Source organism: Carlito syrichta, unplaced genomic scaffold, assembly GCF_000164805.1.
Source record: "Carlito syrichta isolate Samal-C Ts95f unplaced genomic scaffold, Tarsius_syrichta-2.0.1 Scaffold285058, whole genome shotgun sequence".
Classification (NCBI taxonomy): domain Eukaryota; kingdom Metazoa; phylum Chordata; class Mammalia; order Primates; family Tarsiidae; genus Carlito; species Carlito syrichta.
The window spans coordinates 91,066-118,632 of NW_007229154.1; the positions used below are offsets into that span (position 1 = coordinate 91,066).

At 45.0% G+C, this 27,567-nt stretch overlaps 1 protein-coding gene and 1 pseudogene across 1 annotated transcript in view; one reads left to right on the forward strand and one right to left on the reverse strand.

The window, feature by feature from the left end:
- ARHGAP31 (Rho GTPase activating protein 31) overlaps positions 1–27,124 on the forward strand; it is a 94,569-nt gene extending 67,445 nt beyond the window's left edge. Inside the window, exons 10-13 of the mRNA XM_021709787.1 lie at positions 9,812–9,874; positions 12,020–12,595; positions 18,982–19,259; positions 23,414–27,124. Of these exons, the coding sequence (XP_021565462.1) occupies positions 9,812–9,874; positions 12,020–12,595; positions 18,982–19,259; positions 23,414–25,858 (3,362 nt within the window). The 3' untranslated portion in view covers positions 25,859–27,124. The remainder of the gene's footprint in view (positions 1–9,811; positions 9,875–12,019; positions 12,596–18,981; positions 19,260–23,413) is intronic.
- On the reverse strand, positions 17,462–18,046 carry LOC110595152 (annotated as a pseudogene).
- Positions 27,125–27,567: the final 443 nt, after the last annotated feature.

Sequence of the window (27,567 nt, forward strand, 5' to 3'; positions counted from 1 at the left end):
AGTTCCTTGTAGATCCAAGATGTTAAGCCTTTGTCAGACCTGGAGTTGGCAAATACTTTTTCCCAGTCTGTGGGCTCTCTCCCTGCTCTCTTGATGGTTTCTTTGACTTTGCAGAAGCTTGTCAGTTTAATGAGGTCCCACTTGTCTATCTTACCTCTTATGCCTGTGAGTTTTGGGTTTTGTTCAGGAATTGGATGCCAGTTCCAATTTCCATAAGGGTGTGTCCTGCATTTTCTTTTTTTTTCTTTTTTTTAAATCAATATTTTGTATTATGGTTTTGTGGGGTACAGTTAAGGGTTAGGTGTACAATTATGTTTCATTCAGGCACCCTGTTGATAAGAGGTGTTTCCCCATCCCCAGACAGATATATGCTACTGTTAATCCCATCCCCCTCCCCCTCATAGTTTCCCAGTACCGTCAGTCGTTTTCTTATAGTATTACATTGGATGTTCAAGGTCCTTTATATGAGTGAGAACATGTGATACTCGGATCTTTGTTTCTGTGAGAGGTCACTCAGTATTATAGACTCTTGTTCCATCCAGGTTGCTGTGAAATTCATGATTTTGTTCTTTTTTATGGCTGCGTAGTATTCCATCGTGTATATGTACCACATTTTTTAAATCCAGTCCTCTTTTGATGGGCAGCATGGTTGGTTCCAGGTTCTTGCTATTGTGAACAATGCTGCGATAAACATACGTGTGCAGGTATCTTTTTTATAGCGTGATTTGAGTTCTTCAGGGTATATTCCCAGTAGGGGGATTGCGGGGTTGTCCTGCATTTTCTAAGGTTCTTATGGTTTGAGGTTTTACATTTAGGTCTCTGATCCATTTAGAGTTAATTTTTGTGTATGGGAATAGAGAGGGGTCTTGTTTGAGTCTTCTGCATGTGGTCAACCAGTTTTCCCAGCACCATTTACTGAATAGGTTCTCCTCTCCCCAGTGGTGGGTAGTGGAGACTTTGTCAAAGATGAGTTGGTTGAGAAATTGAGGTTTTGCTTCTAGAATCTCAATTCTATTCCATTGGTCTGTATGCCTGTTCCTGTACCAATACCAAGCTGTTTTGATTATTGTAGCTCTATAGTAAAGTTTGAAGTCTGGCAGTGTGATACCTCCTGCTTTGTTTTTTTTTGCTGAGGATTGTTCTTGGTCATTTGTGTTTCCATATGAATTCCTGTATTGTTTTTTCTAGCTCTTGAGAAGAATGTTGCTGGTAATTTGATGGGTATTGCATTAAATCTGTAGATTGCCTTAGGTAGAATGGACATCTTTATAATGTTGATTCTTCCAATCCATGAGCATGGGATATTTTTCCACTTGTTTGTGTCATCCTTGATTTCTTTGAGCAGTGTTTTGTAGTATTTATTGTACAGGCCTTTCACATCTCTGGTTAGGAAGATGCCAAGGTATTTAATTTTTTTTTGGCTATTGTGAATGGGATTGCGTTTTTTATTTGGGTTTCTGTTTGTTTATTATTGGTGTAAAGAAATGCAATTGTGTAGCCGGGCTCGGTGGCTCAGCCTGTAATCCCACGCCTTTGGGAAGCTGAAGTGAGTGGATTGCCTGAGCCTGTGGGTTTGAGACCCGCCTGGGCAGCGAGACCTCATCTCTACAATAAATCAAAAAATCAGCTGGGCATGGTAGTGTGCGCCTGTAATTCCGGCTACTTGGAAGGCTGAGGCGGAAGGATCGCCGGAGCCCAGCAGGTCGAGGCTGCGGTGGCCGGGAGCGGCCACTGCACTCCAGTCTGGGCAACCAAGTGAGGCTACAACTCAAAAAAAAAAAAGAAATGCAATTGTCTTTTGCACATTTATTTTATACCCTGAGACTTTGCCAAAGTCCTTTATCAGTGCAAGGAGGCTTTTGACAGATTCTCTTGGGTTTTCAAGGTACACAATCATGTCATCAGCAAAGAGGGATAACTTGACTTCCTCTTTTCCTATTTGGATACCCTGATTGCCTTCTCTTTTCTGATTGCTCCAGCTGGGACTTCCAATACTATATTGAAGAGGAGGGGAGAGAGTGGGCATCCTTGTCTTGTTCCAGTTTTCAGGGGAAATGGTTCCAATTTTTTCTGTTTAGGAGTATGCTGGCTGTGGGTTTCTCATAGATGGCTTTTACTATTTTGAGGTATGTTCCATGTATGCCTAGGTGTTCGAGGGTTTTTATCAGGAAGGGGTGCTGGATTTTATCAAAAACTTTTTCTGCATCTAACGATATAATCATGTGGTTTTTGTTCTGACGTCTGTTGATGTATTTAATTACATTTATTGTCTTGCGAATGTTGAACCAGCCTTGTGTCCCAGGGATGAAACCTACTTGGTCATGGTGGATGATTTTTGAGATGTGTTGTTGAATCCGTTTTGCTAGGATCTTGTTGAGAATTTTGGCATCTATGTTCATCAAAGATATTGGCCTGTAGTTCTCTTTCTTTGTTGGGTCTTTACCTGGCTTGGGTATCAATGTGATGTTGGCTTCATGGAATGATTTAGGGAGGGTTCCATTTTTCTCAACTGCCTGGAATACTTTCAGTAAGATTGGTATCAGCTCCTCCTTAAATGTCTTATAGAATTCTACTGGAAAGCCACCTCGTCCAGGGCTTTTTTTTGTAGGTAGTTTTCTTATTACATAGTCAATTTCCTTGATTGTTATTGGTCTATTTAGGGTCTCAATTTCTTCTTGTTTCAACCTAGGCTGGTTGTGTGATATCAGAAAGTCTTCCATTTCCTTACGGTTTTCCAGTTTGTTTCCATACAGGTGTACATAGTAGTCTCTAATGATCTTTTGTATTTCTTCAGGGTCAGATGTGACTTCATCTTTTATGTTTCTGATTGTATTTATTTGGGCTTTTTCTCTTTTTTACTTGGTCAATCTAGCTAAGGGACAATCGATCTTGCTTATCCTTTCAAAGAACCAGCTTTTTGTTTCATTGATTTATTTTCTATTATCTTTTTGTCTTCTACGTCCTGGATTTGGGCGATCTGGATTCTTCTGCTGTACTTAGGATTTTGGTGGTCTTGCTTTTCCAGCTTCCTAAGGTGACTTGTTTGACTGTTGATTTGTGATTCTTCTATTTTCTTCATGTGCATTTGTAGGGATATGAATTTCCTTCTTATTACAGCTTTCATGGTGTCCCAGAGATTCTGGTAAGATGTCTCTTCATTTTCATTTGTTTCCAGGTATCTTTTAATCTCTGTTTTGATTTTATTATTTACCTGGGAGTTGTTTAGCATCATGCTGTTTAGTGTCCATGTTTGTGGGTTTGGGGAGAAGCTTGTTCTTGTTGATATTTATTTTTATTCCACTGTGGTCTGAGAAGGTGCATGACAAAATTTCGATCTTTTGAAATTTGTTTATGCTTGATTTATGGTCAAGTATGTGGTCGATCTTAGAGTATGTTCCATATGGTCCTGAGTAGAATGTATATTCTGTGGTCATTGGGTGGAGTGTTCTGTAGGTATCAATTAAGTCCATGTGGTCAAGAGTCACACTGAGGTTCCGGATCTCATTGCTGATTTTTTGTCCTGATGATCTGTCTAGGGTTGTGAGTGGGATATTAAAGTCCCCAGTTATGATGGTATTAGAGTCAATATCTTTCTTTGGCTTTCCTAGCTGCTGCTTTATGAAAGTTGGAGCTCCTATGTTGGGTGTGTATATGTTTAGGATAGATATTTCTTGTTGATGGAGTAAACCTTTTATCATTATGTAGTGGCCCTCTGTATCTTTTTTAATTTTTGATAGCTTAAATGGTATTTTGTCTGAAATTAGGATTGTGACTCCTCCTTTCTTTTGTGTTCCATTCGCTTGAAAATTTGTTTCCCATCCTCTTACTTTGAGTCTGTGCGTGTACTTTCTAGTGAGATGGGTCTCTTGAAGGCAGTATATTGTTGCCTAGTGATATTTTATCCATTTTGCCATTCTATGTCTTTTCAGTAGTGCATTTAGTTCATTCACATTCAGACTAATTATTGAAATGTGAGAGTTCATCCCTATCATAGAGTTCTTATAGAGTTGTTGTTCTTCCACTTGGTTTTTTTGCCTTTCTTTTGGTTTTGGGGTTGGTTCATGTGTATTTTATTCTTTTTCCTATACTCTTGTGAAGAATGTTGTTCTTTTTTCCTTTTCTTCTGTGTTTAGTACTTTCTTAAGTGTTTCGTGTAGAGGTGGTCTTGTGGCAGCGTAAGTTCTTAGGGATTGGATATCTGGGAAAGATTTTAATTCTCCCTCACTGATGAAGCTTAACTTGGCTGGGTAGGTTATTGTTGGTTGAAGTTGTTTATCTTTTAGGACTTTGAAGATAGGGCTCCAAGCTCTCCTAGCCTGCAGGGTTTCTGTAGATAAATCTGCTGCTATTCTAATTGGTCTTCCATGGTAGGTGATCTGGCCTTTTTCTCTTGCTGCCTTTAGGATTTTTTCTTTTATACCTACTTTGTTTAGGCAAATTATTATGTGTCTGGGAGTTGGTCTTCTCATTTGTTGTCTTGCAGGGGTTCTCTGAATCTCTTGTGTTTGAATTTTTGCATCAATGATTAGATACGGGAAGTTTTCTTGAATAATCTCATGGAAAGTTTGTTCCAGTGTGGTCTCTGTCTCTCTTTCTGCCTCAGGAAGGCCAATTACTGTTAGGTTCGGTCTCTTGAAGTAATTGCTCATCTCTTGAAGGTTTTGTTCTGTCTTTTTAAGTTTGTTTTCTGTGTTTTTAACAGTTTGGGTTAGTTCTATATTTTGGTCCTCAAGCTCTGAGATTCTTTCTTCTGCTTGGGTAATTCTGCTTTCCATGCTTATCAGTTTGTTATTTATTTCATTCACAGTATTCTTTATTACTGTTACCTCAGTTATCAGCTCCTTCCTAGTTTCTTCTTGTCTCTTCTCAATTCTTTTTAATCTCTCCATTAATGTCTTGATATCTAGGTTTGTAGTTTGAGACCAGTCATTCTGGGAGCTCTTCATTGTTTGCATTTTGAAGTCAGTTTTCTCAGGTCTGCCCTCCCAGGGGTCTGGGAGAGACCCATATTCTTCTTTTGGTTTTTCTTCATTTTCGTAGATTTTTCTCTCTCTCCCCCTTTCCCTCCCCTTCTTTAATTCTGTTTTTCAGGGAAGGTGGGGTTGCTTTTGCTTTGCTTGTGCAATCTCCTGTTCTTCCTTATGAGGGTCCTCTGGCTTTGTTCACTTTTGAGGTTGGAGTGTGGGCTGTGGGCTGTACTTTTTACAGTTTTTAGGTTTAATTGAGGGGGAAGCTGTGATTCAGAATGTATATGTTGATTCCAGGATTTACCAATAGGTGTATGAGCACATTGGAACCTATTTTCCACTGCCTTACAATCTGTCTGTGCGGCGGGATATAGATTTGGTCCCTTAGGGACCAAGGTGGAGGCTGCTCATAGGTGGGCGGGGCAATGCAAATCTCTGTCTGGAGAATGGCCGAGGTGGCAGCTCCTCTTTCAAGAATCCTTTCTTTCCATTCGTCTGGGTCTCTGGGTGATCCACTATGATGCGCTGTGGTGGCGTGCGAGGCACCGAGGATCAGCTGCACAGCTGGGTGCTGCATCTGGGGTGCCACCAACAGGCTGGGGTGGAGGAGGGGGTCGGGAGTTCCCTCCTCTGGAGCTGAGAGCCTCCAATCAGCACCTCCTTAAGATATGCTGTTCCCTTACATGAGCATGGGGTTTCACGCTGGGTCCCTCAGCCAGGGTGGGCCCAGAGCTCCAGAGTTCCAAAGGGCAGGCCGTGAGTGGCAAGAGTGGCCCTGGGCCCCTCACATGGTACTTCAGCCAGAAATGGAGCCGGTATCTCTGCGGGGTGGGCGCCCAGAGCCTCCCTGGGTGACTGGTGGCTTGGTGCTGGGTGCTGGGCGAGACGATGTAGCCAGGGAGGGGGCCGAGTCCCGAGACTCCTGCCTGGGTAGGGGTCATGTATAGTGGAGCAGTAGCAGCCGGAGGCTGCAATATCCGGCCCTGCGTGGGACTGAGGGTCCCTGGGCATCAGACCAGTGTGGCTGGCGGTGGGCAGTGGGGGTGGGGGAAGAAAAGTAAGAGTCTTTTTGGGAACTCACGTTCAGAGAATCTCACAATTCCACCTATGCTATCGCCATCTTACTGGAACTCCCTCAAAAGGAGAATTTAAGAGGAAGAGTACCTGACAAGAAACTCCCAACCTATAATAGATTTGCTTGTGCAAATTAAAGAGAGAATTTCAGTTACAGAATCGGTGATATGGTAATGAAAAAGTTCACCAAGTAATGAAAAGCAAACAACAACAGAAGAGAACAAATAAACAAAAAAGAAATAAATGCTTTGCTTTGATCTTGACTTAGGAAGAGTTCCACCCCTATGTGATTTCCAAAAGGAACAAGTCTAAGGTGTTGAATCAAATGGTGGGAACTCACAGAACGCACAAGCTGTCCCTGGCCAGGGCTTTTCAGCATGGCTGCACCCTCTGAATCACCCACAAAGTGGTCCATACCACAGCAGTTTTACCCCAGGAGATCTGTGGTGAGGCTTGAGTATTGGTAATTTTTAAAAAGCTCCCCAGATGATTCTGATATGCAGCCAGGGTTGCAAGCCAATGGCCTATGATCTTATGAACAAACTAATCAGAGATAGATCACCATGACTGAACTTTGATGGACTGCTGGGGTAAAATTAAAGAACCATTAGTGTCAATACAAGTGGGCTCCTGTGGCCTTGACTGTTGCCTGAGTGGCTGCTTTTTATCGAAAGAGTATTGCTGGAAACCCTAGAAACTAAAGACCACCTGTCCTTATGGTCATAACTCTAGTGGAATCTGGGATGAAAGGTAGGCCACAGAATCCTGTAAGATAATCCACCAGTGTGGTCTCTGTAAGAGAGACATGAGACTGGGCTCGGTGGCTCAGCCTGTAATCCCAGCACTTTGGGAGGCTGAGGCGAGTGGATTGCCTGAGCCCGTGGGTTCAAGACCAACCCGGGCAGCTTGGCAAAACCTTGGTTCTACAGTAAATCAAAAAGTAGCCAGGCATGGTACTGCGCACCTGTAGTTCCAGCTTCTTGGAAGGCTGAGGTGGAAGGATTGCCAGAGCTCAGTGTGTCAATGCTGGGGTGACCATGAGTATACTACTATACTCGAGCCTGGGTGCCAAAGTGAGACTCCAACTCAAAAAAAACAACAGAGACATGAACTTGCTATTTGCTGAAATATGCATGTAAAACGGGAAATCAATAGAATAACATATACAACTATTGTATATTAAACAATTCCATAACTAAGGACATTTTAAAAATTGATTTACCATGCACTGTATTGGGAATATTTTAGGCAGGGAGGAGCAGGTGAATGGGTGTTTAACCATATTTAAAAAATTGAACAGAGATAAGAAATAAAGGATAAGAAAAAAAATGATGTATTGGCTGAAGATGCATAAACTTTGGAGCATCCCAAACACTGATATTTGAATTGATTCAATTTAAATTTTTTGCATATTATCAAAAAGGAAGAAGAGTTCAGGTCACCCTCTAAAATGAACTTCTCTGAGTAGAGAAATCCTAAAGCCATAGGGATAAGATAAGATATCCCATAGTCATGGATATAGGTCTAGGTTTACCTTTGAGTAAAGTATCTAAGAGAAGGGACTCAAGGACACAAAGGCTACTGGGAAACTGGGGGAATGCACCTCTGTGAGGCCAGGTCAAAGTCCCAGACAGAAAAATATAATATAAATATAGTGATAGGCCAACAGATCCTGAGCTGTTAGTGACTTTCCAGAAAAGACACCAGGGACTCCTTGGGGACTCTGATGTGCTTCTGAGTACACCAAGATACAGCTCTGATGTGCTTCTGTGTACACCAAGGCCACAAGGAACTGCATCATGAGAAAGGGTCCAACACCAAAGGTAGACATTGAAGGCACCACAAACAGAACTGCTACCAACTTTCTGTGACGCTCAAGGTCACCTGATCACCGCCCCTCAAAGTCGACACACGGAAAACAGAAATTCCAGAAACACAGCTCTTGGAAAACAAAGGCAAAATGTGTCTCAGAGTACATAAATGAAGTGATGCTGGCCAGACAGTTTTAGGATAGCAGATATGCTTATAAATTTGTGGAAATAGCAGGTCTTCAAAGGAAAAGAATTCTGGGCCTGGCATGGTGGCTCAGCCTGTAATCCCAGCACTTTGGGAGGCCGATGAGAGAGGATTGCCTGAGCCCAGGGGTTCAAGACCAGCCTGGGCAACTTGGTGAAACCTTGCCTCTACAATTAAAAAAAATCACACACACACACACACACACACACACACACACACACACACACACACACACACACAAAACTAGCTAGGCATGGTGACGTGTCTGTAGTTCCAGCTACTTGGAAGACTGAGGTGGAAGGATCACCTAAGCCAGCAGGTCGAGGCTATGGTGGCCGTGAGCGTGCCACTGCACTCCAGCCTGGGTGACAAGAGTGAGTCTCCAACTCAAAAAAAAAAAAAAAAGAATTCTGGTGCACATAGAAAGTAAGGAGGAGAGAGGTAGTCTCTGCCCTTTCAAGGGTTTGTGTGAAGATGGCTGTCCTCCCACTGGGCCCCAGTCAGAGAGAAGCCAAGGTGAGAGGCCAAAAGGCTAATCAGAACCTCCCAGAAAGAGCATTTGGAGCAAGGAGGGAAAGAAGGAACTTAAAAAGAGGAACAAAAACAAGTGTGAATTGTGGCGCAATTTGGATCATGGCCAACTCTAACCGCTTCTGGTAGAACCATCTCCTGTCATCCCCCTTGTTGCTGAGCCCTGGATCAATTCTGAAAGGCAACAGCAAAAAACAAATTACTTTTTATTGAGTACTTACTTTATTTCAGGTACTACAACATAATTACTTTCAAGTCATTACCCATTTAATCCTCATATCAGCTGTGTTTTTCTTCATTTTGCACATGAGAAAAGCAAAGTTAAGCTGCTTATCTGAGGTCACACAGCTCCCAAATGGCAGAGTTGCATTCAAACCCAGATCTGTCTGAATCCAGAGTTACCTTATGGGTTGTAAGTCCTGGAGCTCCTATTTTCAAACTGCTCTCTTTCCCCTCTCAGCAAGCTTGACCTAGAGGGAGCTACCTTCTAGCCAATTCAGCTCCCTGAAGAGAGATGGTATTTGTGAATGTCTATCTAATACTATGCCTGGAATAAGTTTTTCCTCAATTTAATCACACTCTTCCAAAAACCTGCTTAGGCAACTTAACAAAGACGCATGGCTTACACCAGGCACAGAGTAGGTATTCAAAAAAAGTTACGGGGTGCATCTGTTCCGGGGTGAAGCTGGTAGATGAGCTCATTGGGGAGCAACCAGCTTGCAGACTTCAAGGAGCAGAGCCACACCTGAGGAGAAAGGTGACTTCAGTTCCTCTGGATTCTCTCACCTGTTGTACTAAATTCCTGGGAGCTGGGAGAGATTATCACAGCCAAGATTCCTGTTCCCTGGCAGGAATAGGAGGGGTTGGTGGAGCTCCATGGAGTCCACCCTGTGGACTCATCCTTGAATACCTTCTTACAGTAAAATTGGGTTCAAGACTCCTCATTTGCTAATAGCTATTTGTCAAAGTTGCAATTTACCTTTTTCTGTAAAATAGTAATAAAAGCTGATCTACAAGTGTTCTGTTTTTATAAGGTCTGTCCCATTAAGAAAGTAGGAACATCCAGGGCAGAATGGAGGAATGTTTTCCAAGAGGATAAATTATAAACACTTGAAAACTTTTCCTAAGGAAATTTGTCTTCTGTAATTACAGGCCGGCCTGTTTTTCTAAATGCTTCCCCTTAATATGCACTCATCAGGGATATTTTTTTCTTTTGTCTTTAGTGGAAAAGGCGACTATCCGACCAGCCAAAAGCATGGACTCACTGTGCTCAGTGCCTGTGGAAGGTGAGATTTTACAATTAGTTTCTGAGCGGGGGATGACCAGTTAGGGGCTGAAGCTCACACCAGACTTGCCTTTATAAGCTGCCTGCTCACCTGTGGTCACGATCACACAATCACCTAGTCCCAAATGCCTCCCTGATCCTTCCAAAACTTAATGTGTTCACATAGCCCTTGACATAACCTCCCCTACTCTACTGAAGGGCTAGACCTAAACAGCCTTCCTTTTCCTCCAGCCTTCCTGAACCAGGTAAAAGGTCAACATTTGAAAATTAAGGCAAAAGAGGTGTATCCCCTTTGGGCAGAAGAAAGAGCCAAGGATTGGTTTGTGCCTCATGGTTTTATGCCTAGATGCTTATGTGTCTTGAATTTGGGTTTCCATAGTCATTAACTTTATAGTGCTTGTCAAGTCATGATTTTGAATTAGTAGGTTTGTTCACTGATTCATTATGTGTCAATAAACACTGATTAGGCACTTGCTATGTATCAGGCATGTGCAAACTACAACATCCTTTGTTGGAGTTGATATGTGTACAGTTGCACAGGAGGTGACACTTGTCACCAAAACAACATCGAACTACATTTGTTCTCATAGCTGTAGCCTTCAGGACTGGCTTGTCTGTTTCTCTCCCTTCTATTTTTGTTAGACAACCAACAAGTACCATTACAAGTTACAAGGCAAAGGGCTTGTCTGGCAACAGACTGTTAAAATTCTCCTGTATTATCCCATGATTTTCCAACCCCTTTCATACAAGACATTCTTCTCTTTTAAAAGTGAGGCAGCTATTTTTTTCCTGAAAAATACAGGAAATCGTTAGAACACTTAAAAAATAATTCTAAACCTGTATAGTACTCAGTGAGATCTTCTTAAGTCGACTTGATTCTTCTAACATTTGCTTTGGTTTTGAAACCTCTTAGGGCAGTTCTTGCCCAGTTTTGCAGGATTTAATATTTCAAAATATAGATCATTATATCTATGACTTATTTGAGTATTGGGCAGGTCATCTAACCTCTGAGTCTCAGTTTTCACATATGCTAAGAGATATCATTACCCCTCCCTTACTGCATGGTCATAAGAATTTTAAACTGTTATGTTTAAACATAACATAAACGTTACATAATGCCCAGTATAATGCTTTGTACCAAGTTAGAAACTGTTGTCCAGATCTCTGGAAACTCACCTGTCATCTCCAAGCATATTTATTTTCCATACAGACTTTTCTTCATCTTCCCTTCTGGGTTAGTCAATAACTCGCTCCTCGCAAGTATGCTTTCTAACATTTAGTTAATTTATATTTCTAGTTTCTCATCCTCTGCATCAACAGAAAGAAACCTGGGAAGGTAGGGGAAAGATCTAGTTGAGAACAGCATTTGTTTCCTTGTTGGGAGATCAAACTCCTGTCTGGGTCCATCTGTCAGAGAAGGCTTAAAACAATAAGTTGTAAAGTTCTAAAATAAAACAAGATTCTGTTATTTTTCCTTTTTTGTCTTCTTTTATGAGCACATATTATTCTGCCATCTCCCACCTGGCTCTTTGCCTTTTCATGAGCTACATTTCATGTTTGGTAGATGACGCTCTGCAGCAACCTTCTTTTGGCAACTGCTCTGCCTACAAAGTTTAAGACTGATACATGTGGCACATCAGCAAAGGGTCCTGGCAAACATGATGCCCAAATTCTGTGCATATGAGAAGACGCTTTCTCTCTTGTCAAGTGTTATGCCTTTATCTGCGTGGCTAGGCCCTCTATGCCTAGCCAGGCTCGGTGGCTCAGCCTGTAATCCCGCGCCTTTGGGAGGCTGAGGTGAGTGGATTGCCTGAGCCCGCGGGTTCGAGACCCACCTGGGCAGGCGAGACCTCATCTCTACAATAAATCAAAAAATTAACCAGGCGTGGTAGTGCGCGCCTGTAATTCTGGCTACTCGGAAAGCTGAGGAGGAAGGATCGCCGGAGCCCGGCAGGTCGAGGCTGCGGTGGCCGTTAACGGCCACTGCACTCCAGTCTGGGCGACAGAGTGAGACTCCAACTCAAAAAAAAAAAAAAAGAATGCTATACCTCTCCCATATTCACATGTGTGCCTGCCCTTGCTATAAGGCTGTGCAGTCATATGTGTGCCCAGGCTGTTGACCACACGCTTGTTCTTTTTTCACTAGGAAACGAAGCCAAGGGAAACTTCAGTCGAACAGTCACCACTGGTGGATTTTTCATTCCAGCAACAAAAATGCACTCGACAGGCACTGGCAGCTCATGTGACCTCAGCAAGCAGGAGGGCGAGTGGGGCCAGGAGGGGATGCCCGTGGGGGCTGAGGGTGGCTTTGATGTGAGCAGTGACCGGAGCCAACTCCAGGGCGCTCAGGCCCGACCCCCACCCGAGCAGCTGAAGGTATTCCGGCCTATCGAGGATCCCGAGGGAGAACAGGCAGCCCCAAAGATGCTGGGCATGTTCTACACTTCCAGCGACAGCCCCACCAAATCCGTCTTCACCAGCAGCCTCTTCCAGATGGAGCCCTCGCCCCGTCACCAGCGCAAGGCACTCAACATCTCAGAGCCTTTTGCCGTGTCTGTGCCACTCCGTGTGTCCGCTGTCATCAGCACCAACAGCACCCCGTGCCGAACACCCCCGAAGGAGCTGCAATCTCTTTCCAGCCTGGAAGAGTTCTCTTTTCAGGGGTCAGAGAGTGGAGGTTGGCCAGAAGAGGAGAAGCCACTGGGAGCTGAGACTTCTACAGGTAAAGTAGGAGAGAGAGGGTCTCTTCCCATTGCAGGAGATTAAAACTAGACTTAAATTGACTTAGTGTTCGCAAAGCAATGGAGTAAAGTGATTAAGGCCAGATTGCCCAGGTACAAATCCAGGCTCTGCTATTTTTCTGTGATCTTCAGCAGGTGAACATAACCACTCTGTGCCTCAGTTTCTTAATCTGCAAAATGGGAATAATGATGTTAATAATTGTATCTTCTTCATAAGTTTGTTGTGAAGATTAAATTAGTTAATACATATAGAGCTCTCAGAACAGTGTCTAATATATAAGTACTCAACAAGTGTCACTTATTATTATTTTATTGGCTCACTTAGTGAGAAGGTGAGAGGAAAGCTCTTAGAATGGAATGCAGAGCTGGAGAGCTGGAACTGGGACTTTAGCTCTTCCAGACTCATTCTCTCCCCATCCACTCATTCTTATTTCTACTTCAGGTCTGCATAGAGCATGGCTAACAACTCTAGCAATGAGAAAGAACATCTTTATCTCAACTTCCTTTTGTAAACACAGAGGGAGTTCTGATTGGGCCAGCCTGGGTCACATGACCAGCCTTGGACCAGTCACTGGTGCCAGGCTAATAGGGTTCTGAGATGAGCCAGACATCATCTCTGGGGTGACAAGGGGTTCTTTGATCAACAACCAAACATGAGCCAGGTAAAATGAAAGTAGGGAGAATCCCAAAGGGCAATCAAGCCGACAAATGCTTATTATGGTTTAGGAATGTTTCTTTTCAGTTCATATTATTATTAACTGAAATGTAATATTCAGTTAACTATTTTTCAGCACCTGTTATGTTGTTAGGCACTGTCCCAAGTGTTCTACATATATGGTCTCATTTCACCTCAAAACCATCCTTTGAGGTGTAAAGATTTGTGCCTATGAGTTACCATTATTCCCATTTGTGTAGGAGTGATAAGTAATTTGCCTGCCAGGTGCAATGAGTGGCTCATGCCTGTAATCCCAGCACTTTGGAAGGCGAAGGTGAGAGGACAGCCTGAGTCCAGGGGCTCGACACCAGCCTGGGCAATTTGGCGAGACCTAGTCTCTACAATAAATCAAAGAACTCACTGGGTGTGGTGCTGTGTGCCTGTAGTTACAGCCACTTGGAAGACTGAGGCAGAGGGATCACCTGACTCAGCAGGTCAAGGATGCGGTAGCCTTGAGTGTGCCACTGCAATCCAGCCTGGGTGATAGAGTGAGACTTCTATTTAAAAAAATAATAATTTGTCCAGTGACTCATAGCAAGGAAGTGGAAAACAACAGGATTTTAAAACAGACTAAAAAATCCATGTGTATAAGCACTCCACCATGCTCCCTTGTGAGTTTACTATGGGCTATGGAGTTACAAAGATTAAGACATGATCCCTTTCTCCCAGCGCGCTCACAAACTAGGAAGGGAAACAGACTCTGCACTGAAGTTCAGCACAGGGTCAGCCTATGGACATAGCATGAGAACCTCTTCTGACTTTTGGGAATGAAGGAGGGCTTAAGTACCCAGAATATAGTGACAGAGGTGTTCAGAAGGGACTGCAAGGGTGTGAAGGAGAGGCAGTCCTCTCAGGAGGATTCCAGGGAGATTTAGAAGAGGTGACATTTGGGCCAGGCCTTCATAAAAGGGTAGAATTTCTCCATGCACAGAAGATAGGTAAAGGCCAGGCATGGCGGCTCACATCCATAATCCCAGTGCTTTGGGAGGCTAAGGCAGGAGGATTTCTTGAGTCCAGGAGTTCGAAGCCAACCTAAGTAATAAGTAGACCTTATTTCTACAAAAAATCAAAAAATTAGCTGGATATGATGGCGTGCACCTGTCCCAGCTACTCAGGAGGCTGAGATGGAAGAATCACTTGAGCCCAAGAAGTCGAGGCTGTGATGAGCTGTGATGGTGCCACTGCACTGCAGCCTGGGTGACAGAGTGAGACCTTGACTCAAAGAAACCAAAAAAGTGTTCTGGAATGAGAAGCAACTAAATATTGTGGGAAGTGGGTACATTTTGGAACCCATCTGGGCTGATTCAGATGCTAGGATTACCATACTATTTTTAGCAATTTGACAGTGGGTGATTTTGAGCTTGTTTCTTATCTGTAAAGCAAGGCTGTGCTGAATTCTGAACATGAGAATGTCTATAAGAGACCTACCCATGGTCTAGCTCATGGAAGATGTCAATACATATTAGTCCTTTCTTCCTCCCTTTTCCCTTTAGGATGGGTGCACAGATGGGCAAAACAGTGGTATCAAATGATTTCTAGTCTGGAGAAAGGTGGGTGGATGAGGGATAGTAGAGGAAGGAGTAAACAGGGTTTCCAAGGGCTTTTGTAAGATGGATTATCCTCTCCAAAAGAGACCCCAAGGGGGTCTTTCAAAGACAGTCTCTTGTCTTTCTTCCCTTCTCTTTCTCTTTATATATAAGAATACCCAGTCTGGGCCAGGCAAGGTGGTTCGTGCCTGTAATTACAGCACTTTGAAAGGTCAAGGCGGGAGGACTGCTTGAGCTCCAGGAATTTGAGATCAGCCTGGACAACATAGTGAGACCTCATCTCTACAAAAAAATAAAAAAAATTAGCCAGGTGTGATAGTCCCAGCTACTCGGGAGGCTGAGACAGAAGGATGGCGTGAGCCAAGGAGGTCAAGACTGCAGTGAGCTGGGATCACACCATTGCACTCTAGCCTGGGTGACAGAGTTACACCCTGTCTCAAACAAAACAAACAACTATTGATGCATTTGCTTACCCTTTCACCCAGAAGTTTCATTTCCAAGAATCTATCCTAAAAATAGCTGCACAAGTCAAAATGATGTATGCATTATTTCAAACATTATTTGTAATGGCAAAAGACTGGAAACAATAAAATGCCTGCCTTTAGGAAACTAGGGTCCACTCAGTGAAGTTCTATAGAGTCCATAGCACTGTGCACCAACTTTCCTTCACATTCCACTTTCCTTCAGACTTCTGCGCATCTGTGAGGGACAGTTTCTGCACACACGGAAGGCATCCTATCTCAGATGTCTGCCTTGTTTTTCTGGTTGCCTCAGGGCTTTTTCTGAAGGGAAGATCTCACGCAGACCTTGCTTGGGACAGCCCAGAAGTATGGAGAATTAACTGGGGCAGTCCTCAGCCAATACAAGCCAGGAATCAGTGGATAAATGACCCAACCTTGTGCTCTTTGGAGAGATTATTATAGCACATTCTACATAGTTCTTCAGAGGAATACCAGGGACTGAATCCCAGTTGCTGACAGTGATAGCCAGCTCAACGCATCCTCTCTATTGACTTTTCCTCTAGCCTTTGATCTCTTTTATTTCTGCTTCCTGGGACCACCTTCCAAACATGCTACCTGCTGCCAGGACCTTGTTTCAGTCTCTCCTTTGAGGGGAACCCAAACTCAGCCATTCTACCAATATGGCTTGGACTTTAAGAGACGTTAAGTGAGAAAATATAAAGCAAAGAACAGTATATATTATATGGCATATTTGTGTAATAAGGGTGGGAAATAAAATATATACAAGTATCTCTTAAAATATGCAAGAATAAACTGTAACAGAATAAACCAATAAACTCATATAAGTAGTTATCCATAAGAGACAGTGGGAGTGTGGAACAGGGTGGAAACAACAAGAATGAATTTGTGATGGGTGACTAAGGAGAGGTTGCTAAGGGAAGACAAAGAAGTGTTGTTAGGTTTGTCTTGATAAATGGATTAGATCGGAACTCAGGTAGGGTCAGAGATTAGATTGGAACTCAGGTAGGACCAGAGCAGAAGAATGCACGAACTGGCAGGGGGAGTGTTAGGGGAAGAGTGGATCTGTGGTGGGGTCAGAGTGAGGAGGGTTGTTTTTTGTTTTGTTTTGTTTTGTTTTGTCAGAGTTAGTCTGTCACCCAGGCTGGAGTGCAGTTACACAATCACGGCCACTGCAGCCTCTACCTGCTATGGTCAGGCAATCCTTCTGCCTCAGCCTTTCAAGTAGCTGGAACCACGTCTGGCTAATTTTTTTAATTTATTGTAGAGACGAGGTCTCACCAAGTTGCCCAGGCTGGTCTTGAACCCCTGCACTTAGGCAATCCCCCGCCTCCGCCACCCGAAGTGTTGGCATTACAGGTGTGAGCCACCATATCCGGCCAAGGAGACCTTTTTATATACAGTGAGACCTCCACATCTGTGGGTTCCACATCCATGGATTCAGCCAACCACAGATCAAAAATATTCAGGAAAAAAATGTGTTTGTACTGAACATGTACAGACTTTTTTTTTCTTGTCATTTTTCCTGAAATAATATAACAACTGTTTACGTGGCATTTACATTGTATTTTATATTATATGTGATCTAGAGATAACTTATTGAGTATATGGGAGGATGTGTACCATTTTACATGAGGGACTTGAGCAAACACCTGGATATTTGAGTATCCTCAACAGGTCCTGGAACCAGTCCTCCACTGATACTAAGGGATAACTGTATTTTAACTTTTGAACTCTGTCAGTTTTTTGTTTTTCTTTACAAATTCAGAGACAAAATTGAATTTCAGGAAATAAGCCTACTAAGTGATGGGGAAAAAAATAGTATTATTGTTAAGTTGGAAGAATTATTGTCCAGACAGCAGGATGCTGCACTAGGTCTGACTGAGCCGTCAGACTGGTGTGTGGTGAGACACCTTAGAGTTAAGTCACCAGTGTATCCATGGCAATGAGCAGTTTGTTCTTTTTTTTTTTTTCCTCCATAGATACCAGTCATCTTTTGTTAGGGTGTTCTCATTAGGGTATGAAAGGATTCCGCAGTGGTCAAGTTCCTCATGGAGGGGTGCTGGGACAAGGAGGTCATGGTCAGGAGAGCAAAGTGCGCCCTCTTCAGTGGTACTTGCATAACTGCTCATGTTTGAGCTCCGTGTAAGAAAGGCAATAGCTGAAAAGCACGTAAGCCAGCCACCCACCCGCACTGTAGGAACCCCGGAGATGCTCCCTTTCTTCACGTTGATGTACTTGTTGTAGTAGCGATGGTAACCCCTTTGAAACACTCCAACAGGCCAGACTCGGTGACTCAGCCTGTAATCCCAGCACTTTGGGAGGCCAAGGCGAGTGGATTGCCTGGCCTGCAGTTTCGTGACCAGCCGGGGCAACTGGGCGAGACCTCGCTGTACAATAAATTAAAAAATTAGCCGGGCATGATAGTGTGTGCCTGTAGGTCTGGCGATCTGAAAGGCTGAGGTGGGAGGATTGCCTGAGCCCAGTAGGTCGAGGCTGTGAGTGTGCCACTGAACTCCAGCCTGGTCAACAGAGTAAGACTCCAACTAGAAAACCAAACCAAACAAACAAAAAAAGAAATACTCCAACAATGCTGTTAGAGGTGAAATCCCACATCAGTATCCAGCTTGGAAGCTCCCCTAGTTTGACATCCATGAGTTTCTTCTACTTCACTGGTATGACCGGTGCCATCTTCAGAGTTTGTTCTTAACCAGCAAGCTTGTCTGAGCTTCAGCTGTGTGTCAGACACTGTAAAGTATTATGATGCCTTCGTATAAGACCACAAGATTTATTGAGAAACTAGAATTTGAACCCAGGTTTCTTTAATTCCACTCTAAATAATAACTTTTATTGAGGGCCTGCTATGTTCCAGGTACTATCTTTATTTATCTCACACTGTGAAAATAGCCTTCATGCAAGGCAATAGAGGCCAAACTTGAGGTCTGCCTCTGGTTCCTGATTTCAGTAGATGTTTCACATCAAAACTTCATCACTTTGGATATGTCCAAGTCGAATGTAGGTAATTCCTGGAAGGAGTCACATAGGAAGCTGTCAATCATAAGTATAAGACATCTTTGCAGCAAGGTGTGAATAATAGATTTTTGTGACCTTGGGCACCAAGATAGACTTCTCAGGGCCTATTTAGTCTTGAAGTGAAAGCTCGGGCTAAAGCAGGGTTTCACAACATTGGCATATTGACATTTTGAGCTGGATAATTATTTGTTATGGGGCCGTCCTGTGCATTGGAGGATACTTAGCAGCATCCTTGGCTTCTGTCTACTAGATGCCAGTAGCACTCCTCCCCTCCCCACTGTTGTGCAACCAAAAATGTCCCCAGACATTGCCAAATGTTCCCTGGAGGAGGGGGAAGAAGAAAAATGACCCCTGGTTGAGAACCACTGGACTAGATGATCTTCAAGGTCCCTCCCATCTCTGACAGTCTGTAAGTCTGGGAGGTGGGGCCAGGACATTGCTAGGAGGAAAGGGTAAATTGTGAGGGACAGTGAGCTGGGAGAATTCCCTCCATCCTTGTGAAGCAGGAGCCAGGGGTAGGACAGTGCCGTGGTGGGAACAGCATCTCCTGAAATGAAGTCTCCTTTGACTGATAGCTCACATCTTCATTTCAGCTTCTGTATCTAAGAAGACAGCTCTTGAGGATGCCACGCCAGCACCTGAAGCAGTGGGAACAGTGGAATGCAGCAAAGGCCTTTCCCTAGAGCCTGGCGCCCAGCTGGAGGAGAAGACCACAGAAATCTCCTTGGGATCTCAACATTTAAGTGAATTAGAAAAGAGGCCAAATCCGGAGAAAGTGGTGGAGGAGGGACAAGAGGTTGGCCACGGGGAGTCCTGCACCCTGCAGGAGAGCCCCAGGGTCAGAGCCGAAGCTGTGTTTCTCCATGAGATGGTAAGATGGATTCACTGCTGCTCCAGCCAGATGGAGTCCTTTTCTTCCCAGTGGCTCTTGGTACAACTAAAAGTAAATTTTCAAAAGCATTTTTGGGGTACTGGGTGCAGTGGCTCATGTTTGCATTCCCAGTGCTTCAGGAGGCCAAAGCAGGAGGATTGCTTGAGACCAGGAGTCTGAGACCAGCCTGGGCAACATAGCGAGACCCTGACTCTACCAAAAAAAAAATACACACACACACACACACACACACACACACACACACACACACACACACACACACACACAGAGATATCTGGGCATGGTGGCTTATGCCTATAGTCCCTCTGGACTCTGTAGACCCTCTGGACTCTGGAGGCTGAGGTGGGAGGATAGTTTGAGCCCAGAAGTTCAAAGTTACAGTGAGCTATAATCACACCACTGCACTGCAGCCTGGGCAACAAAGTGAGACCCTGTCTTTAAAAACAAATACATATGCAAACAAATAAAAATAAAAAATTTAAATTCTTTTAAGAGCTGGGCTTGGTGGCTCAGCCTGTAATCCCGCTCCTTTGAGAGGCTGAGGTGAGTGGATTGCCTGAGCCCGCGGGTTCGAGACCCGCCTGGGCAGCAAGACCTCATCTCTACAATAAATCAAAAAATCAGCCAGGCGTGGTAGCACATGCCTGTAATTCCGGCTACTTGGAAGGCTGAGGCAGAAGGATCGCCGGAGCCCAGCAGGTCGAGGCTGTGGTGGCAGGGAGCGGCCACTGCACTCCAGTCTGGGCGACAGAGTGAGACTTCAAATCAAAAATAAATAAATAAATAAATAAATAAATTCTTTTAAGAAATCAGTTTAAATCAAAAATAAATAAATAAATAAATTCTTTTAAGAAATCAGTTTCTGCCAAAGAGACTTTAAGAGACAAACTTTTTATCAGGTCTGGGATTTATTTTACAGTGGACTTTTCAGAGGTCCTATAGTGACGGGAGGGAACCAGCCAGCTTAGATTCCCTAGGACAGACTCAGTCTAAATATTTCTGACCTGAGGTCACCATAAACAGTAACATGTCCTTGGAATGTAATGACATTCAGTCCCGGAAGCAGCACAAAATCTGCTTGTCATATCCCAGTCCCACATATGATGATCATTCACAGGATTCAGCCCTCTTCCTACAGACATCCTGGATGGGTCATCGTCTATACTTGTTTCTAAAATCTGAACTATTTCCAGGATACTCTTCCTTCTTTTGGCTTTTGGAGAAGTTAAAATGCGATGCCAGAGCTGACTGAATCTAGTCCACTTTTTTAGAGTTGGAATTTTCCAGAAAGGTTTTCATGAGGTGTCCTTACATAGAAGATGGGCCGGGTTCCGTGGCTCAACTTGTAATCCCAGCACTTTGGAAGGCCGAGACTAGTGGATTGCCTGATCCCCTGGATTCGAGATCAGCCCAGGCAACTTGGCGAGACCTTGTCTCTACAATAAGTAAAAATAAATAAATAAATAAAAGCCAGGTGCAGTAGTGTGTGCCTGTAGTTCCAACTGCTTGGAAGGCTGAGGCGGGAGGATCGTCGGAGCCCAGTAGGTTGACACTGGGGTGGCCATGAGCGTGTGCGTGCCCACTGCACTCCAGCCTGGACGACAGAGTGAGACTCCAACTCAAAAAAAAAAAATGTTGTACAGAGATTTTCTGGGGACACCAGGGAGGAGATAGCTCCATGACCAGAGGAGGGTGCCACATGGGAAAAGGAAGCTCTTTGCCTTTTAACTTGCTTCCAGGGACTTGGTTTTCAGGAAGTGTATAAAAGGACTGTGAGTATAAAAGGGCACTGTCGGATGGCCTCAGGAGAACTGAGCGATTGTCTCTATGTGTTGAAGGAGAGGGATGTATGATATTCACATGGGGATTGGATTCTTCTGGGAAGGGCCCAAGTATGAATGACATTGCTTTGAGAAACAGAGAAAGTTAGTGCTGGAAAGAGAACCAGAGTAGAATCAAAGGAACAACACTGTGCCGGCCTTTTTGGAGCTAACAGCACAGTAGGGGAAAGGGCATTGGGCACATCATTTCCAGGGTGCTGTGGAAGCATGGAGTGCTGTGGGAGCATATAGCAGGAGGACCCAACCTAGTCAGAAGGAGGAGGTATGCCACAAGGGCCAGGGGAGGATTAGGTAGAAGAAAGGAGTAGGGCATGGGATAGAGGAAGGGAGAGACTTCCAGGCAGAAAGAATAAGATGTGCCATGAATCTGAGGTGGGAAAGAGCATGAAGCAGTCAAGGAATGGGAACAAGCTTGGGATAGCTAGACTGGAGGCAGTTGACACTCAAGGAGACAGAAGAGCCACATCATCCAGGACTACTTGGAAGGACTGAGGGCAATGGGAAAGCCTGTGAGGTGTTCAGAATTTTATCTGTTCTGTGAGGAGAATGGCCTGGAGAAGGACAAGAGAGGAGGCACGCATACCAGAGAGGAGGCTAGCATATGGCAAGCCAGGTGAGAAAAGATGGCAGCAGAGTGGGGCCTTGGGGACAGAAGCAGAAGGATACATGAGTTATTTAAAAGGTAGAATGGACAGGACTTGGTGAAGAATTGGATAAGGAGTGAGGAAGAAGGAAGCATCAAAGGCACCTCATAGGCTTCTGGCCTAAGCAACCCAGACCGTCTTTTGTGATGGGTCCACTTACTGAGAGGACAAAGTGAAGTAGGGGGGATTTTAGATATTCATTCACTTGCTCATCTAAATTTATTGATTTTTTGGTATTGATTTTTTTTAGTAGAGATCAATTAATGTAGGTGCTGAGTAGCACAAAGAGATGAATTTGTCCCTGCCCTGAAGGAGGGCCCAGTCTAGTAGGCAAAAGAGAAATGCACACAAATAAATGCAGTTCAGTACTATCAGATTACTTTAGACCAAGTAATCCTACAGTTATCTGAAAGAAATAACTCAAAAGAAAACAATGAATCCATTGCAACTCAACAGACCCTTTATTGAGCTGATATACTCAAGAGTATACCAGTACCATGTGGTATTGAGGAATCAAAGGTGAATAAACATAATCCCTAACCTCAAGGAGCTCCCAGTCCATTGGAAATGATAAGACAAGCATTAAAGTAACATGAAACAATGTGTGGTTAGAGCCAGGTAGGAAGGGATGAGAGGTCAGTAGCCATCAGACTTCTCAGAAAGACCTGTACCCCCATGAACTCGAGACACTTCCCTAAACATCTCTTTGGGTCAGAATTAGGCCTTGAGGCAAGAAATGAAAGGAACTAAAATTTGTTGTCCTGGCCCTGACCGGACTTCCCTCCATCCCTTTCCTGTCTACAGCTTTACACTTGTGTAGCATAAAGGAGGAGTCGAGAAGGACCAAGGGAAGCTAGACTTGAGGGGAGACAAAGACAGCAAACAAGATGGCGGAGGAGGCAGTTCCACAGTCACAGAACAGAAATCTCCATCATGTGATCAGTGATTATCTGTGGGTAATAGGAATATAAGATTTTGCTGGTTTTGTATCCCCCCCCCCCCGCTTTTTTTTGTTTGAGTCGGAGTCTGTCGCCCAGACTAGAGTGCAGTGGCACGCTCATGGCCACAGTGGCCTCAACCTGTTTGGCTCAGGCGATCCTTCCACTTCAGCCTTCCAAGTAGCTGGAACTACAGGCATGTGCTACCACACCTGGCTAATTTGTTTTTTTATTGTATAGACAAGATCTCGCCAAGTTGCCCAGGCTGGTCTTGAAGCCCTGGACTCAGCCAATCCTCTCGCCTCTGCCTCCCAAAGTGCTGGGATTACAAGCATGAGCCACCGCATCCAGCCTGTATTCTCCTTTAATATGTATTGGAATGTTTTTCCATGTGGAATTTAGTAATAAGGAAAAAGAACCACATCTATTTATTTGGAAAGCAGATGTCAGAGTAAAAGTTAACATTTTCATTATACTGGTAATGAAACCTGAGGCTAAATGAGACCAGGGTTTTTGTTTGTTTTATAAGGCAACAGTGCACAGGGATCAAACACGTTCTGCTGTAAGGCAGAACTGAATTTTAATGATTCAGATAAATTGTTTCATCTGTTTGAAGCTGTGTTACGACGATGGTGAGAACTTCGACAACAGTGCAGATGTCAGCCCAGAATCCTTGATTCTAAAATAATCAGTTTTTCTATGTTTTTCAGGATGAAGAGGATCTGGCCAATGCCCTGATTTGGCCCGAGATTCAACAAGAACTGAAAATCATTGAATCTGAGGAAGAGCTCACCTCGGTTCCACCACCTGCTCTGAAGACCAGCCCAATTCAGCCAATTCTTGAGTTGAGTACAGGGCCCTTTGCTTCCCTGGAGCTTCCCGGGAGCTTGCCATGTGGCTCCGCCCCTGCCCCAGTCTCCACCTCCCTGAAGGAGTGGACTAGGGATCCAACCAATCAGAGCACACAGGGGACTTACACAACAGCCAATGGACAGAAGCCAGAGACGACCCCTGGCCTCCACAGATCCCAACCTGAGCAGGGGCAGGGCCTGCGACCCGACCCCGCCAGCCTGGCTCCCTTGGAAATAGTTCCGTTTGAGACAGCGTCTCCACAAGCAAAGGTGGAGGTGGGAGGCCCAGGGAATCTCTCCCCTCCACTCCCACCTGCTCCTCCCCCTCCAACTCCTCTGGAGGAGGTACCTCCAGTCCTGATGTCAAAGGGTGGCCCTGAGAGAGAAGACCCATCCGGGAGTTTGAGGACAAATCCCTATATAGACCAGCTGAAGTCCAAAGACACTCCTGGGATCCCTATCCTCTATCAGGGAGAAGAGTCTTCTTCAAGACAGAGTGAAAAGCAGAATTCAAAGAACGCAGCTCCAGTGGGAGAAGGCTCTGGTGTTCCAAGCCCAACAAGGGAGGTTGAGATCATCCCGCAAGGAGAGGGGTATGTAGCCCATTCGATGCAGGAGCCTTCAGACTGTGACGAAGATGACACTGTGATCGACGTTGCCCAGCATGGCCTGGAGATGGTGGAACCCTGGGAGGAACCCCAGTGGGTGACGAGTCCCCTTCACTCTCCCACCCTGAAGGAGCTGCAGGAGGCCCAGGTGCAGGGCCCGCAGGGTCACCGATTGGAGAAGAGGCTATCCCACAGGCCCAGCCTTCGCCAGAGCCATTCTCTAGATAGCAAACCCACTGTTAAGAGCCAGTGGACTCTCGAGGGTCCCTCCTCCAGCAGCTGTGCTAATCTTGAAACAGAGAGGAGTTCTGATCCTCTGCAGCCCCTGGCACCCAGGAGAGAGATTACTGGATGGGAGGAGAAAGGCCCGAGGCCCTTCAGAGAGCTCTCGGGCCTGAAAGGGACAGAGGCTCTTCCCAACCAGAAGGGACCGGGTGGTGTGCAACCCAAGCCAGCAGAAACCATCCCTGTCAGCCTAGCAGAGGCAAAGGAGCGGGGGACACACCTGGGGCCCAGCAACCCACAGATTAAGCAAGGCAGTGTTCCTGGGCCAGAGAGCAGCAAAGAGAGTTCACCCAGCATACAGGACAGCCCCTTGCCTGGAGAGCATCCCTCAAAGTTACAGCTAAAGAGCACTGAGTGTGGCCCGCCAAAAGGGAAAAATAGGCCTTCTTCCCTCAACTTGGACTCTGCCATTCCCATTGCTGACCTCTTCCGGTTTGAGAATGTAGCCTCACTTAGTTCACCTGGAATGCAGCTCTCTGAGCCAGGAGACCCGAAGGTCACATGGATTTCCTCACCTCACTGTAAAGCAGACCCCTGGAGGGTTTATTCCCAGGACCCACAGGACCTGGACATTGTTGCTCATGCCCTGACAGGCCGCCGTAACTCAGCTCCTGTAAGTGTGTCAGCTGTGAGAACCTCCTTCATGGTCAAACTGTGCCAGGCCAGAGCAGTCCCAGTCATCCCACCCAAGATTCAGTACACCCAGATCCCACAGCCGCTGCCTTCTCAGAGTTCAGGGGAGAGTGGGGCTCCGCCTCTGGAGAGGAGCCAAGAAGAACCCAGCTCAACTAGTGGGACCTCTCAGAAACCTGCCAAAGGTGACTCTCCTGCCTCCCTGGAAAGCCCAGAGGAAGAGAAACTAAAGCAAGATACGGGAGCCATGAAACCCTTGCCGATGGATGCTAATGCATCCTGCATGTGTGAGGGACCCACCCTTTCTCCAGAACCCGGCTTGGCTAACCTGCTTTCCAGCCAGGATGCAATGGTGCAATGCCGAAAGCGCACGTCAGAGACAGAACCATCTGGGGACAACCTTCTTTCTTCAAAAATAGAGCGCCCATCGTCTGGGGGTTCTAAGCCTTTCCACAGGTCAAGGCCAGGAAGACCTCAGAGCCTCATCCTATTCAGTCCTCCTTTCCCCATTATGGACCACCTGCCCCCCTCATCCACAGTGACAGATTCCAGAGTCCTGCTGTCCCCTATCAGAAGTCCCACCCAGACAGTTTCCCCCGGCCTTCTTTGTGGGGAGTTGGCAGAAAACACATGGGTCACATCAGAAGGAGTTACACTTAGGAATAAAATGACCATCCCTAAGAATGGCCAGAGACTGGAGACCTCAACCAGCTGTTTTTACCAGCCCCAGCGGAGATCAGTGATTCTGGATGGAAGAAGTGGGAGGCAAATAGAATGACATCACTTCACCTTCTGGTGTGAGAAAATGTCATGATTCATCTGGAAGTTATTACAGGGCCAACTTGCCATTTTCCAGGCACACATTTGGGCTCATTTTGGCCTCTGACTTCTCTTTCTTCAGCCTTTTGACCATTTGTTAATTAGTTCATTTGCTAGAAGAATGGTCAAGGGAAAAACCAAGAGATGCAATTTAGATATGATTCTATGAGCAAGTGGGGAAAGGTTAGTCAAGGAAAGAGGATAAAAGGTTTCCTCCATTGAAAGTTGGGGCTTGTTTGTGAGTTGCACTGCTCCCCTGTTGCCATTATCTATTACTCTTGACAGCTGGCTTTGATAATACCCTTTGAAAGAAAGAAAAACCCCTTACCTGTGTCATAAAATGTTGCTATTGAGGTTAGAAGGCCTCCTCTTCATGCTTTTTAACACTCTTTGAAGCGTGTGTTCTTTTAGAACAGTTTTCTAATAAGCTTTGTAAAAGTGTACTATCCCAAATAGAAGCAGATTTGGAAATGCAAACTAAACGTGCACCTAGATATCCAGTGGGCGAGTTTACCTAGGCCCTTTCCCTGGAATCCCTGCAGACCTGGCCAACGTGACTCCATATACTGGCATAGAAAATCAGAATCATGAGTAAACCCTGAGACTGGCATAGTCCAAGAAGACTTTCTGGCTTTTTTAATTTGGGACTCCAACTGCCAATGTACTGAACTTTGATTTATAAGTCCAGTAGCTGGCCCGGGTAGGGGCTGAGCTGAAGATTACCTTAATGAAATGTTCTAAATCTTCATTTAGGAATGCAATCATGAGGTGAAGGTATCTGCTTTCTTTACAATGTCAGAGTCCAAGAACAGGATTTCATCGTCGAGAAAAGCCTCCCACACAGGCAGAATTGCACTCCACACTTAATGTGTTTACATAGACGGGGCATTAGTAGAAAACACTTCCAGCTCAACTTCGCTCTTCCACAGTAGGCTGGCCTGCCCTAGCAGGACAGGAGAGGAAAAAGGGAGGAGCCCTAGGAGGAGAGGGAAGAGCCCTAGCAGAATGGCTGTCACTACAACTCACCGAGAGCCAGTCTTGAAAATGTATTTCATTTTAGCCAGTGAGTCCCTTCCTTTCTCCCCTTCCCTCCATTGCTCAAGAGCAGATTGGAGACACCCTTCTCCCATAATTCCCCTCATCCACCACCCACTCTAGGCACTCAAACTTGCTCTTCTCTGTCTGTGTACAAGCAGAAGCAATAAATTTGATTTTTTTTCAGTTACTTAGAACATTCAGTGGTTCTTTCTAGCTGAAGAGAGGAAGGAGGACTAATACACCTACTGGCAGATTTTGATGCTCTCCCACAAAAGGCTTCACAGGGCACCCCTTTCAAGTTCAAGCCTGGATGAATTCTGCCCAGAAGTTCAGTCATTACAGACATTTCTCTAAGAGCTAACAGTACTCTGGGCAGACCTCACAACCGAGGCTGGTGCTGGGCTGGATAGGGGCTGAGCTGAAGTTACCTTCTCCAGTTGGAAATTGGGAACTGATGCCCTGCAACACACATCTGTCTGTCTGTCTCTCTCTCTCTCTCTCTCTCTCTCTCTCTCTCTCTCTCTCTCTCTCTCTCTCTCTCTCTCTCCCCCCCCCCCCCCCGCCTCCCTCCCTCCCTCCTTCCCTGATAAGTCTTACACATAGTCTTGAACTCTTGTCCTGTGTCTTTAA